The sequence below is a fragment of the Camellia sinensis genome, chromosome 4, assembly GCF_055761805.1.
Source record: "Camellia sinensis isolate YWXY chromosome 4, ASM5576180v1, whole genome shotgun sequence".
NCBI lineage: Eukaryota > Viridiplantae > Streptophyta > Magnoliopsida > Ericales > Theaceae > Camellia > Camellia sinensis.
This window is the reverse complement of record NC_138964.1, coordinates 212392651-212414697: the sequence shown is the minus strand read 5'-3', so window position 1 is coordinate 212414697 and position 22047 is coordinate 212392651. Positions and strand designations below refer to the sequence as shown.

The 22047-nt window shown below is 31.1% G+C and overlaps 1 protein-coding gene and 1 long non-coding RNA gene across 3 annotated transcripts; both read left to right on the top strand.

Moving 5' to 3' along the window:
* Nucleotides 1-227: 227 nt before the first annotated feature.
* LOC114308287 (microtubule-destabilizing protein 60) lies at nt 228-7395 on the top strand. Of its 2 annotated transcripts, none has more exons than XM_028253866.2 (8): nt 228-1133; nt 1226-1259; nt 1346-1438; nt 1850-1969; nt 2228-2326; nt 6000-6059; nt 6162-6256; nt 7084-7395. In XM_028253866.2, the coding sequence occupies exons 1-8, from the start codon at nt 322-324 to the stop codon at nt 7208-7210; spliced, it is 1440 nt and encodes a 479-aa protein (XP_028109667.2). In that variant the 5' UTR covers nt 228-321; the 3' UTR covers nt 7211-7395. The 2 variants fall into 2 exon arrangements, with proteins under 2 accessions (XP_028109667.2, XP_028109661.2); XM_028253860.2 differs by having other exon boundaries at nt 1217-1259.
* Nucleotides 7396-8306: 911 nt separating this feature from the next.
* Nucleotides 8307-20954, top strand: LOC145823549 (uncharacterized). The gene is made up of 3 exons (XR_014365840.1): nt 8307-8415; nt 8611-8648; nt 20633-20954. It is a non-coding gene; the product is annotated as an uncharacterized LOC145823549 (long non-coding RNA).
* The last annotated feature ends 1093 nt before the right edge of the window (nt 20955-22047 follow it).

Here is a 22047-nt window from a genome sequence, read left to right as displayed (position 1 = left end):
ATAAATATGCAATAAGTTTCTCAAATTACATTTTGATTTCCTCATATTTATTCTTTTTGTAATTTTATAAAATAAAAATAAAAATTTGTATGTTAAATCCCAACGGTCCAAAATCAAGAAGAAAAGTTTAAACCCTAACAATCCAGTGCCCACCAAAATAACTAGCCGTTACTAGAGAGCGTCCAACGCTCACCGTTCGTTCTCTCTCCACTCACGTAAACCCCCCCCTCTCTCTCTCTCTCTCTCTCTCTCTCTCTCTCAAACCCTCTCTATTTCTCTTTCCTTCGGTGACATCACTCTCTTTTTTCCGGCGACTCACCGATGGATTTGAGCAGCAAGAACGCCGGAGCAGTGACGCCTTCGAAAAACCCACAAGCCAATCGATCAAAGATTTCCGAAATCTCAAAACATTCGGAGAATTCCAATCCTAACTTGACAAGCCCTAGCTTGAAATCATCGAAATCACCAGCAATCAAGTCTGGTATGAAGACCCAGAAATCAGCGGCGAAAAACCCTAACCTCGTCGCTTCTCCGTCGCCGAAGAAGAAGATTCGCGAGAGGAAGTTCGTGGTTGCGAAAAGGAATTCGAAGAAAGAGAAAACAAATTCCACAACAGTCTCATGTAAGTGCAAAGACAAAGTTGGGGGTAATTCACAGAAGTGCTTGTGTCTTGCTTATGAGACTCTCAGGGCTTCTCAAGAAGAGTTTTTCAAGAATCGGGGAGCTATCGATGATGGCGATGGAGTTGAAGAAGAAGTGGAGGAAGAGAAGAACCCTGTGATTCAAACCCTAAAAATTTCAAATGGGTATGAAAGAAAACCAGAGGAAATTGATGGTAGTTCACAAATCAAGAGAAGGAGAGACAAGTCAGGAAAAGTGATGCTTTTGGTTAAGGCCTTTGAGGGGCTTCTTACAATACCAAATCCAAAGTCAGAGGATTCAGATCAGAAGGATGAGAAAGAATCAGAAGATGATAAGAAGGGGACTGAACCGGCATCATTGGGACTGCACCATAAGGTGCCTGAAACACAGGTCTCTTCGTCTTCATTCTGCCCATCAGATTTTTTCCTGACATCAGAGAGTTTAGGTTTGGATTTGCTTGTTTCGTCTTCATTAGACAGCAACCATGGAAGGTTGGTGACAATAATTTGATTGATTTTTTTTACATAATTTTTTGAGTTCTCAATTTGGATTTTAAATTGGTTTGTTTCACTATTTCAAGCAGGACTTCTGGTGGTGGCCACAGAAGTCGACGAAATGTAAGCATCTAATTATTTTTTTGAAAGGAATATGTGATAAATTTTCCTTCAAATGATTAATTAATTTTATTTATTTGTTAATGTAGAGCTCTGAATCATGTGGGACCTTTGGTGGAAGCCGTTGGAAGAAGAAGCAGCTCAAAGTGACAAGCCAAAAGCCCTTCAAGCTTCGAACAGAGGTGTGTGTGTTTATTCAGTTATCATTTTATGCCCATGAGCTCAAGCTCTTGGCTATTGTTGATTGTCTATGACACATGAATAATCATACCATCTTTAGTGTTTTATAGCATATGAATCTATATATTTGAAATGAAATGTTTTTATTTCCTATAATATGTTCAGATTTGCATATTCAAGTTAGTGGAGGTCAAATTTGCACTTCAAATAATTAGATTTTTTTCTTTCTTTTTGGAAAAACATGGCTCATAGTCACCTGTTAAGTTTTAAATCTCACCAATGAAGTTCAAATTGGTTAAGGGTGTGTCAAAGGGAAACTATAAAATATTTCCCAATAATGGCTGTTTTGTTTTGTGTCTTTGCTCCATCTCACTTGAAATCATTTTAATTTTGGTAATTGTCTTCTATTATAGCAAAGGGGAAAATACAAGGAGGAAGACTTCATCAAGAAAGTACAACAAATGATGACGGAGGAGGAGAAACAACGGATACCAATTGCTCAAGGTGTGCCATTGACAACAGATGAGCCAGAGGTGAGTTCATATGTAATATTTTATTGAAATGTAGTGAAAATGTGTGCTTACAGTTGATGCATCATGCCCAAAACATATTAAATAGAATTCCGTAGACATTATTAGAGAATTGAAGTGATCTTATTGAACAATTAAAGAGAGAAGAAACTCATTTGAAATGTTGATGGAATTAACAAATTGAAATATGATTTGAGAACTTTCAAATGCCCTTGGGCTCTCTCAAGTTCATTTGATTGATGCGGTGTGTGGTATATGCAGTGCTTGGTAAAACCTCCAGTCAAAGAAACCACAAGGCCAGTTGATCTGATGCTGCATACCGATGTCAGGGCTGTGGAGCGAGCTGAGTTTGAGCAACAGGTACATTTTTAACTTTTTGTAAACAATTTTTACATGCGATTTCCATTTGAGTTTTCAGTACATACGCTCTGCCATTCTTAAACTAGCTAAAGACCCTTCACAAAAACTGAATAAGTTCAATTTACCCTTGCCTTCTTGTGGGCTCTCCGGGAAGAGAGTTTGATTTGTATTAAGATTTTTACCCTTGCCTTCTAATTGTTAACATTTTAAATTTTTTTATTTTTATTTTTTATTGCTTTATGTGTTTTATGAGGTTTTGATTGTGTTCTAATTGTTGACATTTTTTTAATGTGGTAATTAAGTTGTATTTTTGGAATGATGAATGAAAGTTCAGTTGTTATTTTAATTGTTTTTAGTTGTTTTTGCTTTTCTTTTTTTTTTCTTATTGTATATTGTGCTTATTTATCATGCTTTTTTTTTTTTTTTTTTTTAATGCATTTTTTATTCCAGGCTAAGGAATTTGTCATTTCTTCTCTAATATTGAAGTTGTTGCTTTCATACCTTAATTCACCAATTTTTATTGTTGTTGATTGTTTTCTATTTTTTTGAGGTTTTGACTGTGTTCTAATTTTTATCATTTTTTTAGGTGTTAATTAAGTTATTTTTTTTGTTATTTTCTGGTTTTTCCGGTTGGTTATGAGTTGTTTTTTATGTTGATTGCTTTTTTTCTTAATGTTTTTTTGGGTGATTTTGTGAGTTTTTTTTCCTTTTAATTCTTATGATTTTTTTTTTTGCATGCATTGTTGCATGAGTTTTGGGTGTTTTCTATGTTTATTTTTTATTTTAAATTTTACTAGGGTTCTATGCTATTTAAGTTGTTGCTTTCCAACCTCATTTTTATTTTTTGTGTTTTCTAAGGTTTTGATTGTGTTTTAAGTTTTACCATTTTTTAATGTGTTAAATGAGTTCTTATTTTTTTTGGCTATTTTCTAGTTAATTCGAATCATTTATGAGTTTTTTTTTTTTTTTTTGAGCTTTGTTCATTTAATTTTTTTATTCAATTTTAAATTTTTTGTATTCAACTGGATCATAAAGGGTGTGTTTGGTTTGTGTTTGTATAGAGTAGTTTTTGAGATAAAAAGTACGAAAACTTGTTTGGTTTGCCTTTTTTTAGAAATGGTTTTGAAAAATTGTTTTGGAGAGAGAGTTTTAAAAAAAGTGATTGATTTGATGTGTATGAGACAGAGAGTGATTTTGAAAAGTAGGTAACCAAGCAAAATTTTGAGATTTTTTTTGGAAAAATTTGTTTGATTTGATTACTCTTGAAAATTTGTTTGTAGAGAATTTTTTCCAAAACCATTTCTGAAAAACAAAACAAAGCCAAAGGTTTTTAAATTTTTTTTTTTTTTTAATATTGTTTTTCAAATATGTTTTCTTAAGTTATGATTTTAATTGTTTTTTTTATTTATTTTCCAAGTGCTTTTTCTTAAGTTATAATTTTTAAGTTGTTTTTATTTTGCTTTTTGTGTTTTTTGAGGTTTCGATTGTGTTTTAATTTTTACCATTTTTTTAATTTGTTAAATAAGTTCTTATTTTTTTGGCTATTTTCTAGTTAATTCGAATCATTTATGAGTTTTTATTTTTATTTTTTTATGAGCTTTGTTTTTTTATGAGTTCTTATTTTATGATCATAAAGTTTTTTAATTGTTTTTTTTTTTTTTATTGATTTTCCAGATACTTTTTCGTAAGTTATAATTTTTAAGTTGTTTTTTTTATTGCCTTTTGTGTTTTCTAAGGTTTTGATTGTGTTTTAATTTTTACCTTTTTTTTAATGTGTTGAATAAGTTCTTATTTTTTTGGCTATTTTCTAGTTAATTCGAATCATTTATATCTTAAAGTTTTTTAATTGTTTTTTTTTTTTATTGATTTTCCAGATACTTTTTCGTAAGCTATAATTTTTAAGTTGTTTTTTTTATTGCCTTTTGTGTTTTCTAAGGTTTTGATTGTGTTTTAATTTTTACCTTTTTTTTAATGTGTTGAATAAGTTCTTATTTTTTTGGCTATTTTCTAGTTAATTCGAATCATTTATGAGTTTTTATTTTAATTTTTTTATGAGCTTTGTTTATTTTATTTTTTTTATTCAAATTTTAAATCTTTGTATTCAACTGATCATAAAATTTTTTAATTGTTTTTTTTATTATTTATTTTTATTGATTTTCCAATTGCTTTTTCTTATGTTATAATTTTGAAGTTGTTTTTTTTATTGCTTTTTGTGTTTTCTGAGGTTTTTGATTGTGTTTTAATTTTTACCATTTTTTTAATTTGTTAAATAAGTTCTTATTTTTTTGGCTATTTTCTAGTTAATTCAAATCATTTATGAGTTTTTATTTTAATTTTTTATGAGCTTTGTTTATTTTATTTTTTTTTGTTATTCAATTTTTAAATTTTTGTATTCAACTGGTCATAAAGTTTTTAAATTTTTTTTTATTGATTTTCCAGATATTTTTTCATAAGTTATAATTTTTAAGTTGTTTTTTTATTGCTTTTTGTGTTTTCTAAGATTTTGATTGTGAATTTTTACCATTTTTTGAATTTGTTAAATAAGTTCTTATTTTTTGGCTATTTTCTAGTTAATTCGAATCATTTATGAGTTTCTGTTTTTTGTTTTTTTAATGAGCTTCATTTATATCATTTGTTAAATATGTTCTTATTGTTTTGGCTATTTTTTCTATTCAATTCGAATGATTTATGAGTTTTTATTTTATTTTTTTTGAGCCTTTTTTTTTTTTTTTGTTATTCAATTTTTAAATTGTTGTATCATAAGGTTTTTTAATAGTTTTTTTTTATTGATTTTCCAAATACCTTTTCTTATGTTATAATTTTTAAGTTGTTTTCAAGTGTTATGCAATTGTTTTTTTCTTATTATTTTATTGGGTGATTTTTTTCTTATGAAGGATTTTTTTTGGTAAACAAAATTTTTATTTATTTATTGTATTTTTTTCTCCAGGCTATGGAATTTGTCATTTGTTCTAATGTTTTTATCATTTGTTCTAATATTTTGGTTGTTTTATTTTTAAATTTTGTTGGCGTTCTCTGATATTTAAGTTTTGCTTTCATATCTTAATTCAGTCATTTTTAATTATTTTTTATTGTCTTTTGTGTTTTCTAATGTTTTCATTGAAATTTTTTTCCATTTTTTAGGTGTTAATTAAAGTTATTTTTTTGTTGCTACTTGTTTTATGAGTTTTTTTATTTTTTGTTTTTTAAAATATTTTTTCTTATGTCACAATTTTAAAGTTGTTTTCAAGTTTTAATGCAATTGCTTTTTTCTTATTGTTTTCTTGGTTGAGGGGTTTTTGTTTTATAGTTTTTAAGTTGTTTTCTAGTGTCAATGCAATTGCTTTTTTCTTATTGTTTTCTTGGATGATTTATGATTTTTTTTGTTCTTTTAATTTGTAGTTGTTTTAAGTTATTTTGTAGTTATTTTTTGGAAGTCTGTCGAAGTCTGTCTTTTTAACATTGTTTAAAACTCTCTCTCTCTCTCTCTCTATGTTTTGCATTTGGCACCAATCCTTTAGGTTGATTGTATTGACTAATTGAGTTGGGCATGCTGTGTTGTGGTCTTTATTATGATTTCAAGCATGTCTATAATGTTTCCACTAGTTCTTGCTCATAATCATATTTAACTTTTTTTTTTTGTTGTTGTTGTGTTATTTGTAACTTTGTATATTAGATGGCAGAGAAGATGAGCCATGTTGTACAGTACAGGATGGAAAGGGAAAGACAGCAGAAGGTACATATACATGACAGCAACAACCGTCACGGTGTTTTTTCGGTGACATTATTTGTTAATTTTGCTGATATGTGTGCATTGTTGGGGTTTTTGGTCTTGTAGTTAGCAGAGGAAGAGGAAATCAGGAGGCTGAGAAAGGAGCTTGTTCCAAGAGCTCAACCCATGCCTTATTTTGACAGGCCTTTCATCCCTAGAAGGTAACAAAACAAATTCCAGCATTTCTAAAAGCTGAAAAGGAAATTTGGTGGGAAAATAAAGATTTGGGGAAGTAAGGGGAAAGCGAATGGAGTAGGGACCCCATTTTTTTTCACAAAATGATTCTTAAAAGCAAAATGTCGTTTTTATTTCTGAGTCTGTATGGTGTTTGGAGATGTTGGTAGAAAACACATACCTACATAATTTTTAAGGCAAATTTCAAGCCAATCATGCCAATATGAGCATTACTCCCTGTCATTTTTAAATAAGCACGTAATCCCTGATAATTCGTAGATACTGTGCACGCCAAACTACGTACGGACATTTTGTCTTTTTTGTTGGAGGCAAAATTTACTTTAATCCTCTATGCTTTATTTCATGTGCGGTTTACCCTCTTGACATTTTGTCTTTTTTGTTGGAGGCAAAATTTACTTTAATCCTCTATACGTTATTTCATGTGCCGTTTACCCTCTTGACATTTAGAAATGATAACATAACTTCCTTATGGCACGTGTTTTCAGAGTAATTAGCTTGAACATAATGCATTTAGTTTACAAACCACATGGTGTTAAAGCAGTTATGAGAGTAAAATGAAGTTTGCCCTAATTTTTATCCATTTGTGAGTGCTCTATAACTACAAGTAAATGGGATGAATAATTCTTGAAAGCAACGTTTATAATTTTTACTTTGAGTCCGAGTGGTGTTTGGGGAAGTGGATAGAAAAATCTCATATTGTTTAAATTAATTTTTTTTTTTTTTTTAACTTATTTCCAAATATCATTCCACTAACATTGTTGTATCTGTAATTCTTTGTGTTTGTTTTCTTCAGGTCAGTGAAGCATCCCACCATGCCCAAAGATCCGAAGTTCCATATCCCACCACAGCATAAGAAGATCAAGTGTTGCATGTCTTGGAATGATTTGTTGTCTCTACACACAAACAATGAAATGCAATGAAGGAAGATTTTTTTTTTTTTTTTTAATATTCAATTTATTTGTTGTCGATTGCCTAATAAATGCTACTTTTTTTCTTCTCTTCATGCTCTCCAATATTCTTCCCTCTTGTATATTTGAAGTAATCAAATTAGTTGCAATTTTGGTGGAACAAGGATAAAAATCTCATATTCATTAATTTTTCTGCCCTTTTCTAGTGTTAATAACACCCATTAAGAAGTTGCTTTCTTGCTTCAGTTGTCCTGAATGCAGTATTTATGTGAGTCCTGTATCGTTACCTAATGATAGAATAGTAAGTGTTTTTTGATATTCCAGACAGATTATTGAAAATATCGTACCAAAGGCTCAAACAACCCTAAAAACATGATTATCGGTGCAAAGATAGGCTCTGAAGCACCAAAGATAGGGGGTCCTCCACAGTGGGTGGTGCTTATGCAAAAGGGATTGATTCATCTCCCATTTGGCATCAGTTCTCTAGTTTTCCCTATTTCAAGATTCCCACTATTGTACACTTATAAAAGTGTAGGTGATTGGTTACATACGACATTTTGATGGCAACGCCCCTGTACGTTATTGTCATGCCATCATGATGCCTCTGGTTTTTCATATTTCAATATGCTCATTATATCATACAATGTTAATCCTTGAGTAAAATACAAACCTCCAATGGAACTTAAAACTGGCATAATTAAAAGATTGCAGCAGTGAGTGTACAAACTATCGACATATAATTGCAACGTCTACAAATTAAAGCAATAGAACTCGATAATCTTAGTAGAGATTGTAAGAATATGACAAATAATTGTAATTTTATATTTAAACTTTTTTTGTCTTTATCTCTCTTTGTATTTATTTTTATAAAGACATTTTAATCGAACATTGTGTAAAAGTTCAATTCTGGTTATCTGAACACGATGAACAAACTCACCTTCCCAACATACGAATGAGATAAATAAAATCACCCCTCATTCCATTACATTGAAACTAAATCAGAGAATTATTCAATTGAATTAGAACCAAGGGCAAAATAGGCTTTTTATCATTTTTTTTTCTTCTATAAATATACCACTCATCTCCACTTTTTGAACACACTCACACACTCAACCCGTGGTGGAGAGAAAAGAAAGAGGGAGCGAGCTTGGTGGAGGAGGAGAGGAAAGGAGAGGAAGCAAAGTTTTGGCCGTATTGGTGTGGTGCTTGTTAACAAAGTAGATATGTAATAATGTTAGGATGACTTTTGGGTTTTGTTTGTATATACAACATGTAGTCTATAAACAATGTAAATTCCCTCAATCTTCGTTGCCTAAACTTCTCCTTTCCTTATTCTTGTTTTTGCTCCATCATAACTCCATAATAAAAATAGTAGAAAGCTCCTTTCCTTTTTGTTGTGAAATTGGTATCAGAGCCTGGTGAAGAACTTTTGAAAGCAAGATCAAGCTATGTAAGTATTTCTATCTATATACAAATTTTGATATACATATATATATATATATATATATAAGTGTGTATGGTGTTCTTAATGATATTAAAAAAAAAAAAATCCAAAAAATATTATTCGTCAAGTTTACTCTTTAATTGTGTATTCTTTGTATTTTATATCTTCATAATTATTTGTTTCATTTATAATTATTGTAAAACTTATATGCTTAGTGTATGTCAAAACTCTTATGCTCATTAAGATCTTTTGACTAGTGGCCATAATTAGGCATTTTTAAGTCTTTAAGATCATAAAGAGAGGTTTTAGGCACCAGATTATACACTAGGAGGGTCTTAGGTACGAACAATAATCTATAATAGCAATTAACCCTGAAGATATAATATATTTGAAAATACAAAAAATAATGTTAATAATAAATATGATCATAGTTTGCATATTACAAAAGAGTCTGCACATATAAATAGTGTGTTATAGTTTAAACAATATTACAAATATTATGTGTTCTTGGTTTTCTAAATTAGATAAAAATAAAAAAATAAATCAAAATTATTTACAAACCAAAGTTGAGTATATAGAATCTAAAATAGACAATTTAAGTTCTATAATAAATATTGACTTAAACAAAGAAGCAAAAACCCAAATGAACAATTTGGTGATGAAATTAGAAACTATATCCTTTATAAACAATGATGGAATGAATAGTCTAGGAGATAACTCCATTCCTAGGCCATTTTATAGTACAGAAGATATTATGGTACTTCAAACCAATACCTATAATAGGGCTGAATATGAAAATATTGTTGAGTTATTGGATTATTGGAGAAAATTATATAAAGACCCAGATTTAGGTATTGATGAAAGAAATATGCCACTAGATTAAATAAGAGAAACTTATCTAGAACATGAAACCCTTTTACAACACTTTAATTATGATATTAATATGTCAACTAATGATGATGATAGTCAATCATCCTTATCTGAAGAAACATTAGATCAAGATATTTCACCAGAAATAAATAAGAGAAAAAGAAAGGCAAAAGAGGCAATTGATCCCGAATTATTTGGCACATGGAGAGATAGAGAAAATTTTGACTTTATTCAAACAAATGAAGTTAAAAATGATACTAACACTGGAAGTACCTCCAATCCTATACCTGAACCAATAATATCTAGAAAAGATAATAATCATAAGTATCTAATAGCTCAAAATGGTACTTATTTAGATTTGTCTCATGTTCCATTTAAGGATCAGCCACAAGCAATTGATGATTGGGCACAATCGTTGTCCATCATTATTACCAATTATAAAAATAGTTGGTCAGAGGAAAAATTCCTTGATTATATTGCAGCAACTCTCCAGGGAGATGTGTTGTAATGGTTACAACAGTGGGAAAAATATGAAATTAAAAAAAGCCAAAAAACGGCTTTGTTGGCAAATTTTCTCACACTTGATACAATATTAGATGAGTTTGTAAAAATCATAAAAGAAAATTTATGTGGCTTTGCAGGAGATACTAATTTGCAAGCCGATGCAAATTATATTTTGACAAAATTAGAGTTATGTAATATTTGTCTTTTTGAAGATTATGCTCAAACTTTTAAAAAATATTATTATCTTATTGATCCACCAGCAAATCAACCCTGACTAGATCAATTTTTTCATAAACTCCTTAATCCATGGGATGAGTTATGTATTAAAACATAACCAAATTTTCTCAAAAAAATGGGAAATGAATAATATGATAATCTTGGTTTTCGCATTAATTATGTTCTAAGACTGATAGTATATCAGTGTCTAGAAGCACAAATAAAAAAAATCAAATTTTCAATTCACAATATGGTCAAAAATGTTGTGATAAAATTTTGAAAGAAAATTGAAAAATTGGTTATAATGCATTTCCTAAACAAAAAGGATTTTTCAAAAAATGCAAAAAATATAAATGAAAACCTTGGAAAAAGAACAAAACTGTTTCAAAAAAGAAAAGTATATTCGAAAAAAGAAACCAACAAGTGTTTTAAAAAAGAAAACTTGTAAATGTTACATTTGTAATGAAGAAGGTCACTATGCATCCGAATGCCCAAACAGGGAAAAAAAATACAAAGAAAATGATCAAAGTTTTTAAAGAACAAGATTTTGAAATAATAAATGGTGAAGGAATTTCTGATGAATAAGAAATCTTATACGAAATTTCTAGTGATGAAGAAAGTTCAAATGAAGAACTAATCTTCGTGATGACTAATATTAATAGTCAAGAAATATCTCAAGAAGTAGATAGTATATCTCCAGAAGAATTACAAGCAATTCGACTTGGAGATGTAATCGGAGAAGAAAGAACTTTTATCGAAAAAGAATTAACAAAATTCGAAAAAATGCAAGAAGTTGCTGTTCCAGAAATTTATAAACTTTCAAAATTTAACTTTATTTTTTAGCGAAAGTGTTTGAACAATACAGTGGTAACATTCAAGCAAAATAGTCAGAAGAAGGAAATATTGATATCCCCTTTTTTTGATAAGAAAAAGATTGCAAGATGGAAAAAGAAATATCCTGAAATTCAATATATTCATATTGGATTAATTCAAGTAACCATAACAGTCTTATTTCGCAAGGGGATAGATACTCCTATTTTGGCAGTAATTTTTGATAAAAGATTTTCTGATCCAATGAACGCAATCATTGGAGGAATTCAATCTAATTTGGCTAATGGAGTGGTTTGGTTTAATGTTAGACCAAATTTCTTTATTTCCATAAATGATCCTAATCTTGAAGACACAACTAGAATAAGAATTAAAACACAAGGATTAGGAATGAAATCTAATTAACATGATTTGGCTATTCGTTGGAAAACAATTTACAAATTGACCAAATTTCCTGAAAAAAAAAGAAGATCAAACGATAATAAAATCGTTGAAATATTTGAACCAAGACCATTTGACACAGTAATCCAACCGCGTCTAATGAATTGGAGTGGTTTAGAAGTCCCTCGACGATGGTTAATCCATGACCTAGTGGAATAAGGAGAATCTTTTAAAACAAAAAATCCTGTACAATTATAAATGCAAGCATCAGGAAAAAATTTATATATTGAAGATACAATTCCAAAAATTAAAAGATCAACTTCTGTATTTGAAAAAGAGTTTCCTAACAAATCATTTTTAAATTTAAGCATGAGAGAATTGAGTAATAATTCTAATCAAGAATCTATTACTTCAACAAATGTTCAGATTCCTATTTTTCCAGGAACAAGTAGGAATGGCAACGGGGCGGGGCGGGGCGGGGCCGGGGACTACCCCCCCGTCCCCGATCCCCGAAAGTAATACTCCCCCCCGTCCCCGTCCCCGTCCCCGATCCTCGACGGGGACCTCTATCCCGGCCCCATCCCGGCCCCCGATCGGGGATCGCGGATCCCCGACCCCGGATAATCCCCTTTTTTTTTATATTTTTTTATTTATTTATTATATGTAAAAATCTATAAACATCAATAAACATTCTCAATCACCCTTCACTATTGGATGTATAAATTTTGGAATTTATCAGTTGGAATATCAACCCTAATAGCTTCATTTTTTTAATTAATTAGAATTGTAGCAACATCCATAAATCTGTAGCAACATCCATCAGTTGGAATATCATTTTTTTAATTAATTAGATCAATAAATATCAATAAACATCCATTTAAAAAACATCATCTGTAGCAACATCCATAAATCTGTAGCAACATCCATTTAAATCAATAAATATCAATAAACATCTTGTAGCAAAACATCAATAAACATTAATTCAGCAGCCCATACATACACAACCCACACACAAAGCATCCCGTAGCAACAAAATAACACAACCAAAACATGTGTCCAGCAGCACACAAGAAAATTCAACAAGTAGTAAAGAGAATAATTAATCCCAAGCACAACCCGCAAGGGATAGGTTACCCAAAAATTGAAATTAAAAATAAAAATAAAAATATCCATTACAATATAAAAAAGCAATTCCATTGTTTCTTCAAACCCATACAAACCACACAACTTCCATCATCTCCTTCAACTTGAACTCCTGTTAAATAACAAAAGGAAAAAAAAATAAATAATTAATACTAATAATAAAATGTAAAAAATGTTAATTACAACAAAAAAGATGACAACTAACACAAAAGTGGCACATGACTAGTCCGACTCGATCTCATCATCATCATATATAGTTGCATAGCCCACCGATTCCAATGTTGAATTTCCTAAAAAGTAAAGAATATAAATTCAATAGTGAAATTATTCCATGGTAATATAAATAATAAAAAGTGAAATAATAATATGTAAATTGGATGAACTAATACCTTTCATCTCTTCACCCCACAACCAACTTTGTGCACACATTAATGCTTCTAATGTGTTTGGATGAAGTCTATTACGATGTGGACTCACCAACCTTCCACTAGTACTAAATGCTGACTCAGAAGCAACAGTGGATACAGGAATAGCTAAACTGTCCCTAGCTATTGCCTGTAAAGTCGGATACTTTGGTCCACTAGCTTTCCACCAATTCAAAACATCAAAACCTGAAATTCTTGGCAAAACATCATCTTCTAGATAATGGTCCAACTCTGATCTTACATTCTTCATTTTTTTACTTCTCTTTCTACTAATAAACAAATCAAATTCTGAAAGGGTCTCTGTAACAATTTCTGGATGAGCAGAAGAGTCACCAACAACATCGGTCTCCATACCAACTCAGTGCTGATACTCTTGCAACAAATCATAACAAATATGACGAACCCTATCAACTTCATCTTCAGCTTTGTCTCCATAAAGTTTTTCAAAATAAAACTCCAATACACTCATCTTATACCTAGGATCAAGTACAACTGCAACCCCAATAACACCATGTATCACTAACCAATATTTATCAAAATTTTCCACCATTTTTGATGCCATTGTTCTGATCACTTCAATTTCACAAGAGAGCCATTGAGACAGTGTCATCCTAATCTCACATAAAGTTGGGAAACAAACATTGGCTGTGGGATATTTTGTACTAGAAAACAACTCAGTGATAGAAAAAAAAAATCTTAAACCTCCCACTAATCTCTCTAGCAAACTCCCATTCTTGCTCAGTTGGCACAGTCTTATATTGGGGCTTTCTAATTTTCAACCTAGAAAAGACATCCTTATACAATAAGGCTGTCTGAAGCATCAAGTAGGTCGAATTCCACCTAGTTGCACAATCAAGTCCTAATTTCTTAGCATGTGGAATACGCAATTGGTTGACTGTTTCTTCAAATTTTTCTACTTTTTTTGGTATTGCTGTCCAATAAGCTACACTCTCTCGAATTTTCTCCACACCAACTCGTATGACATCCAATCCATCTTTCACTATCAAATTCAAAATATGCGCACATCAACGCATATGAAACAAAGTACCACCCAACAAAAGCGATGAATTAGTTAACTTATCCATCAACATGGTAATCATGGCATTATTTGTGGCGCAATTATCAACAGTAACAGTCGAGATTTTTCTATCAATATTCCAATCCATCATACACTCAAGCAAAGTATCACTAAGAACTTCTTTTGTGTGTGGACATGGAACATAAATAAACCTAAAATATGATGTTCATAAACAAGTATTAATAACATGCAAATTGAACTGAATAAGATAGAATTTTTAAATGATTTGCAAATTTACAAAAATATACCTCAAAATGCGACTTTGCAATGTCCATGAATCATCAATAAAGTGTGCGGTGACAGCCATGAATCCTTTCTTTTGATTGCTAGCAGTCCACATATCAGTTGTGATTGCCACCCTACTTTTATTAAGCTCCACCAAACTCAATGTTTTCACCCTCTCATAATCATAAATCTTTAAAATATCACTCTTTATCGTATTTTGTGAAGGCACTTTAAACAATGGTTGAAGTGTTGCTGAATATCGTTTAAAACCAACATGGTCTACGATAGAGAGGGGATATTCATGCAAGATTATGGCATGTGACAACTCTTTCCTAGCAAAATCTTGATCAAAGATATAAGAATTCATTTTTGGAATCTCTCTACTAAAGTTGTTAGTTAACACTTTTTGCCTCATGCCCATCACTTTTTCCTAGTACAACTCTTATGGTGATCATGCAAATGCCTAGTTCAATTTTTTGAATCACCTCCAAGATACTTATTACAATAATTACATATTGCCTTCCACACCCCATTGACTTGTTGTTTTTTAAAATGTTCCTACACAACACTTGGTTTTCTTTTAGTTCCTCCATAAGTGGTATTTGACTCTTCTAAATCAATAACATGTTGATTAGAGAGGGGAGACGGTGAGTTCGTAGGTGCGTTCGTAGCTGGCGATGAATGTTGTGACGCGTCACTCTCAAATGGTACTTGAGAGTTAACGGGTGCTTCAGAGTTAACTGGTGCTTCAGAGTTAACATCTGACATTTTTAACCTTTATAAAAATAATATGGATTGAATTAATATAAATAAATTAAGTACTTATCATCTTTTAAACAAATTATGACATGATTGAAACATAATTGTAGAAGATTTCAAAAGACAAACATTAATTCAATTGATAAATTTAGCATCTAGAGATGAAGTGAACCCCAAAATAGGAAGAAAGCACACAACATTAAAACTAACCATTAGAAGCCTATATTACATCAAATAGAAGCCTGTATTACATCAAATAGACCTGCTGTTTGAGGTCTCACAAAGAACAAGGGAAGAAATTACCACACTGTAATATATAATATCAATTTGAAATAATGAAACTTGGATGAAAACTAACCATTGAAGACACTAATCCAACTAAGTAAAGGAAATTGCAATCATGGAAGCATAGAATTAACAATTAATCTCTCATGAAGATAATAAAACACTACAATATAAATTAAAGAGGCAAAGAAACCAGATTAAGAAATTAAGAAAAATAAATGAATGTTCTATGCCCTTGAAAGAGAAATACATAATTTGTGATCTACAAAACTAGAGCACTTGATATTCAATAAGCCTTTCTTGTTTCCTAACAATAAACATTTTGTGACCTACAAAAGTAGAGCACTTGGTACTCAATAATCGTTCCTTGTTTTCTAAGAAGTGTTGTGATGCATAAAAACATCAAAGTTTATTTAGTAATATTGGCTGTAAGAGGGCCTTTTTTTAAAATTTTTTTTATGTAGTTAAAAAAAAAAAAAGCACAATCTTTTCTCTTATTTTCTTCTCTCTCTTAACTTGACAAATTATTTCTTTTCTTTTCTATTCTAGCTTGCCAAACATAGTGTAAAACTAGCTTTACTTTACTGAAACATAGCCAATTTGTAGAAACTTTCCCATTCTTCATAACAATCTATGGAGACTAAGATTAACATGAATAGGCTCCACATGCAAGGAAGCAATAGAATCAAAATACCAAATAATTTACATTTCTGGAGACTAAGATTTGAATTAGATAAATTTTTCTTAAACTCTGCAATCAATCAGTGTTATTTCATGGATAAGTGAAATTGAATTAAATCTGGTTTCATGAACATGTGTAGGAGAATAAAACAAGGCTAGTAGTACAAGTCAAGAACAATTCTAATTGACCAAATAATTTGATAATCAGAATAAGGGTCCATCTTTTCCATGAAAGCAAACCTGTACACAACCCCTGTGAAGAGCACCACCTCCAAGATACTTGTTAGCAAAATCCACTTCAAGAGCTTCACAAGATTGATCTTCTATCAAGCCAGACCAGTAAACCTACAACAACAACAAAGATGAAAAACGTCATATCCTTGCAGTAAACCATTGAAAGTTGGGTTACTAAACCAACAAAAATGTACACACAAATTAAACAAGTATATATGTTCCTTTGTTACCTTGAAACGACAGAGAGGAATAGAAAATGTGCTCAAAAAATCAGCCTTTGGATAAGAAACACAAGGAAAGCTATTTTCCAAACAGATTCAAAGACTCCTAATCCAGCTGAAAAAGGTTCAATATAAAATAGATTAAAAAAAAAACAGATCTATATATATCGAGGGACAGATCTATAAAATAGATTAAAAAAAAAAAAGATCTATAAAATAGATTAAAAAAAAACACAAATCCAGCTGTGAGAGAGAGAGAGAGAGAGAGAGAGAGAGAGAGAGAGATACCTAAACAGAGATGGGAGGCGCGGTGGTGACGGAGGGAGGATCGCCGGTGACGGAGGGAGGCGCGGCGGTGACGGAGGGAAGAGAGAGGGACAGACCGGTGGCGAGAGAGAGAGAGAGAGAGAGAGAGAGAGGAGCCACGTGAGTGTGAGAGGCTTTGAGTGTGTGTGTCTGTGAAACCCTAACAAAGACAAGCATATGAATATTTATATATATCCAGACAAAAGGGTCATTTTACCTCGGGGACTATGCGGGGCGGGGCTGGGCCGGGTCCGGTTCTGAAACACATATCCCCGTCCTCGGCCCGAATATCATTGGGGATGGATTTTTGAATACTGTCCCTAGCCCATAGAGGATATTTTTCGGTGAATAACAGCTGAATTCGGGGTCGGGGGGTCAGGTCACCGTCGGGCCGGTTTCAGATTGCCATCCCTAGAAACAAGAAGACAATGTGAACATGTTAAATCCACATATATGTATCATTTTCAAACAAAAAATGATGATATTAATTTTTCTCCTAGCCAAGAAAAAAGAAGATACACATATGTATTGGAAACATTTAATTTTGCAGGTTATAAACTCTATAGCCTAAGTGTTCTCATAGACACAGGAGCTACAATCAGTTCATGTAAATGAAATGCCATACCAAAAGAAAAATGGTCATTAATGAAACATCCAATTTTGGTTACTGGAATTGATGGCAACCATAATTCCATACAATTCAAGGCTAAAAATATAGTTATTTCGTTAAATGATAGCAAGTTTATTATACCAAAAATTTTATGTTTTCCTTATATGCATAGGGATTTCCTTCTAGGAAATAATTTTATCTATAAATACCTTCCAATGCAAATATGGGAAAAAACCATTTCATTAAGCATAAACAATGTCTTAATTCATATTTCCTTATTAGAACAACATAAATATATTTGTGATAAAGAGTTTGTGCCCGTTCCGCATGGTGATTTAACTCCCATCATCAAAACTATTGATGAATCACATTAGATTTATAAAATTTTGGAAGAAAATTTTAGTGAAAATCCATTAAAACTATGGCAACGTAGTTCGCGTTATTGTAGTTTGAAATTAAAAGACCCTAATGTTATTATTAGAGTTTGACCAATGATCTATACTAGACAAGATATAGATGAATTTGATATTCAACTTTAGGAACTTTTAAAAAAAAGTTAATCGAAGTCTAGAAGCCTTCACTCTAGTCCAACTTTTATGGTAAGAAACCATGCTGAAATTAAAAGAGGAAAAACCCGAATGGTAGTTAACTATAAACGGCTAAATGAAAATTTAGAATTTGATGGATATTTTATTTCATGAAAAGATGTTTTGATTAACTTAACCAAAGGATCAAAAATATTTAGCAAATTTGATTGTAAGAGTGGATTTTGGCAAATTCAATTGATTGAAGAGTCAAAAAAATTGACAGCTTTCAGTATACCTAGAGGACATTACCACTGGAATGTTATGCCTTTTGGGTTAAATATAGCACCACAGGTATTTCAACGGTGGATGGATACAATTTTTAGAGATCTTAAAGATTGTTATGTAGTTTATATTGATGACATACTTATCTTCTCTAAAATCCGGGAGGAGCATAAGAAACATTTAAAATTATTTTGTGAAAAATTTTAAAAACATGGAATTATTTTCTCACAAAAAAAGATTGAACTAGAAAAGAATCAATTGAATTTTTGAGGATAATTTTAGACCAGAAAAGTTTAAAATTACAAGAACATATTTTGTCCAAAGTACGGGATTTTCCTGTTACTCTTGAAAATATAACACAATTACATAATGTATTAGGTATTTTAAATTATGGACGAAATTTTATCAAAAATCTTTTAAAAATAGAAATTCCTTGGTTAACTAAATTAAGGAAAAATGTTATTTTTAAATGGATGACAGAAGATGTTGCTTTAATTAAACAAATTAAGAAAATGTTAAAACTTTACTAGATGTTTATCTTCCTAAAACAGGTGATAAATTAATTTTAGAAACAGATGCCTCAGAAGCATGCTGGAGATGTGTTCTTAAAGCAATACCAAGTAATTTATTGCATGATAAAGAGATACCTTTATTAGAAAATGAGATTAGACCAAGAAGAAATTCAATAACCATAAAATTACAAAAAAGAAGAATTAATTTGTGGATATAATTCTGGAACATTTAAACCAAATAAATAGAAATATATTATTTTTGAAAAAGAATTACTTGCGATAAAATTGGCAATAAATATTTTTCATATTTATTTAGCCCCAGAAAATTTTATTGTACGCACTACTGATAATAAGGCAGTAAGAGATTTCTTGATCAATAAAAAAACCTATTGAGCAAGGAAGAAGATTAGCCTGGTATAATAAAGGTTGCGTTTGCTAGAGTTTTGTAAGTATGATTTGAGAGTATGAGTTGTATTTTGAGTTTGTGAGTTTTGGAATTATGATTTGAGTGTGAATAATTTGTTTGGTAAAAGAGTTTTGAAAAGAGTTTTGAATTGAGTGGAGAATTTTTGATGTGACATATGATATTTGATTAAAAAACTTACAATTTATATCCAAACATACAACTCAAAATTCTATTAAAGCACATAAATTTTTTTAAAAAATTCGAAAAATATTTTTTTCGAATATATAAAAATTAACATATGTCAATTGTAAAAAAAAAAAAAAATTGCACGGTTCCGGTCAACCGGTGGGACGTCCGGTGGGACGACCGGTTAGACCAAATTTGATTTTTTTTTTGAAAAACGTGCCCCACACAGAGTTTTTAGCAGAGTTGTGGAAATGTGATTTGAGAATTCATTCCAAACATCATATTGGAATATGGGTGTAGAATCATTGTTTGGAAACACAACCAAGCACAGCCAAAATTTCTAAATATACTTTTGAGGTAGAACATCTTAAAGGTACTAACAATTTTCTTGCAGATTTTCTTAGTAGGAATTGTTTCAAAAAAAATTAAATTACTAAACAAGTAATTTTAATTTTTGCAAAAGACCTCTAGACCAAGAGGAAACAATGGATAAGGATAAACAATCCGCTCAAAGAGATTGGATGACAATTGCTAAACAAGTAATTCCCAGACAAGAAAAAGTTTATGTTGTGTTTTCAGGAAGACAACCTGAAATTTACACAGAATGGAATGATTGCAAAACGCAAGTTTGGAAATTTTCAGGAGCAAGCTATAAATCTTATGATAGCATGACCACAGCTAAAAAACTTTTTATAGTGCACCTGCTATGCCTGGTTATCAAAATAATTTTTGTCAAATGAGAACTAACCCAATTATAACTAATATTTAGACATCTAAACCAGATAAATCTGAAATAAAAGATTTTTTCAACCCTAGTATATCTAGAGAAATTTATACAGAACTCAAGGTAGTTTGGAAAACTCACATTGTAGACAACAAAGTGAAATTTCGAAAGCACATGGGAGTTCTAGCCAACAAATTAGCTAAGTAAACGTCTAAATTAAAAGATTTGGAGTGAAGATTTTTTTCAACCATACCAGATTTGGTACCTCAAAGAAACCGAAGATTTTGAATTTGAAGATGATTATTTGGATGAAGATCGCCGGAGGGAGCGATTGAAAAATATTCAAAAACTTTCTTTGACAGAATATTAGATAGACAGTCTAATATCTATTTTACAGATAACGTCCAATATCCATGGCTCAACAAAATTGCCATTAATGGTCATAGATGGTAGAAGACTATTTGTAACCCATTTTCCTATAACATATCAAAGGTCTCTTACACAAATTAATGAAGCTCTTGACATTTTATTAAATCTCAAAAAGAGAAATAATTTGGATCTTCCGTTGTAACTAACCATGACTGCAGATGATGTAGAACATTTTCGGAATGAGCAATACAGCCAGGATCTTGATTCGCCTCCATTAAAGACTGATGAAGAATATCATAATCTCATCAACGAGATGGAAGCATAGTGAACCCCACTATCACATGTAGCTGTCTCCTAATCGACTCCAACCTTATCTAGGATACGTGGAGCAACCTGTATTATTAGGCAGAAAGTAGTCAGACAAATCCTTTCAGCCGACGCTACACGACAAAAAAGATCAGCAAAATCTTATCTGTTTCAGTCTATCCCTTTGAAAATCGGGGAGGGTAGACAGTGTATATAATTGTAGAAACTATAGAGATTATCAGAATATGGCAAATAATTGTAGCTTTGCATACTTTTTTGTCTTTATTTCTCCTTGTATATATTTTTATGAAGATATTTTGTAAAAGCCTATACATAAGCTTGTAGACTTTGCAAAGTTTTGGCCGTATTGGTGTGGTGCTTGTCAACAAAGTAGATATGTAATAATGTTAGGATGACTTTTGGATTTTGTATGTATATACAACATGTAGTTTATAAATTGGCTTTCTAGCCAACATAATAAACAATGTAAATTCCTTTCATCTTCGTTGCCTAAACTTCTCCTTTCCTTATTCTTGTTTTTGCTCCATTATAACTCGTTGGAGTAACTAGCTCGTGAAGCACCTAGCTCTGATACCATAAAGAAGAAAAGAAACCGAATATTATCTCAATTCATTCCATACTGAACATACATCCATTACCTCTTATATACACACAAGTGCTATATATCTAAACTATATCTATCTGTCTAACCAACTGATTAACTAACTAACTGTTACAATAACTGTTTACAAGTATATATTATCTACACCTCTTCTTCACCTTTGTTACTATGTTCTATTAGTTTGATTTGATCTGTTTTAGTATGAATCTCATCAATTAGAACCCTACCCCAAAAAAATATACATATATTGAACCTACATCAGTAAAATTATTTACCATTCATTATATATTCATAATATTGTTTCCCTCGATGAGTGGGGTCTCCCTTTTCAACTCCGCGATTTACCTGGTCATACCATTCAGTATAGTTGTTCTGGTTATATGGATGCTTGGTTCAAAACTCTCTTACATCAAAATGAGTCATATACTCACTCTTGGTTGCTCTAATTTGATCACAAATTCAAGTCAACAATTCCTACATGGTTTCTCAGATGGTGGTCTCAACATGGTGCCATTTCTGAGATTATTCCATCTGCATTAATGGAACGAATTCACTATTTCTCTTTTGTTTATAAACTTAGCCAGCATCAAAGTCAATTTCCTTTATTACTCATCTTTATGTCCAAATACAAAGTCTCTTGGATATTCAAATGGCAATATTCTAGTTCTGAAAATATAGTCACCAGACTCCATTTTGCCAAATGGT

Coding starts and splice junctions, on each gene's coding strand:
- LOC114308287 (XM_028253860.2), top strand. CDS start 322: ATGGATTTGAGCAGCAAGAACGCCGGAGCAGTGACGCCTTCGAAAAAC. Junction 6,060..6,161: donor AAAGGGAAAGACAGCAGAAG/GTACATATACAT, acceptor TTGGTCTTGTAG/TTAGCAGAGGAAGAGGAAAT. Junction 6,257..7,083: donor AGGCCTTTCATCCCTAGAAG/GTAACAAAACAA, acceptor TGTTTTCTTCAG/GTCAGTGAAGCATCCCACCA.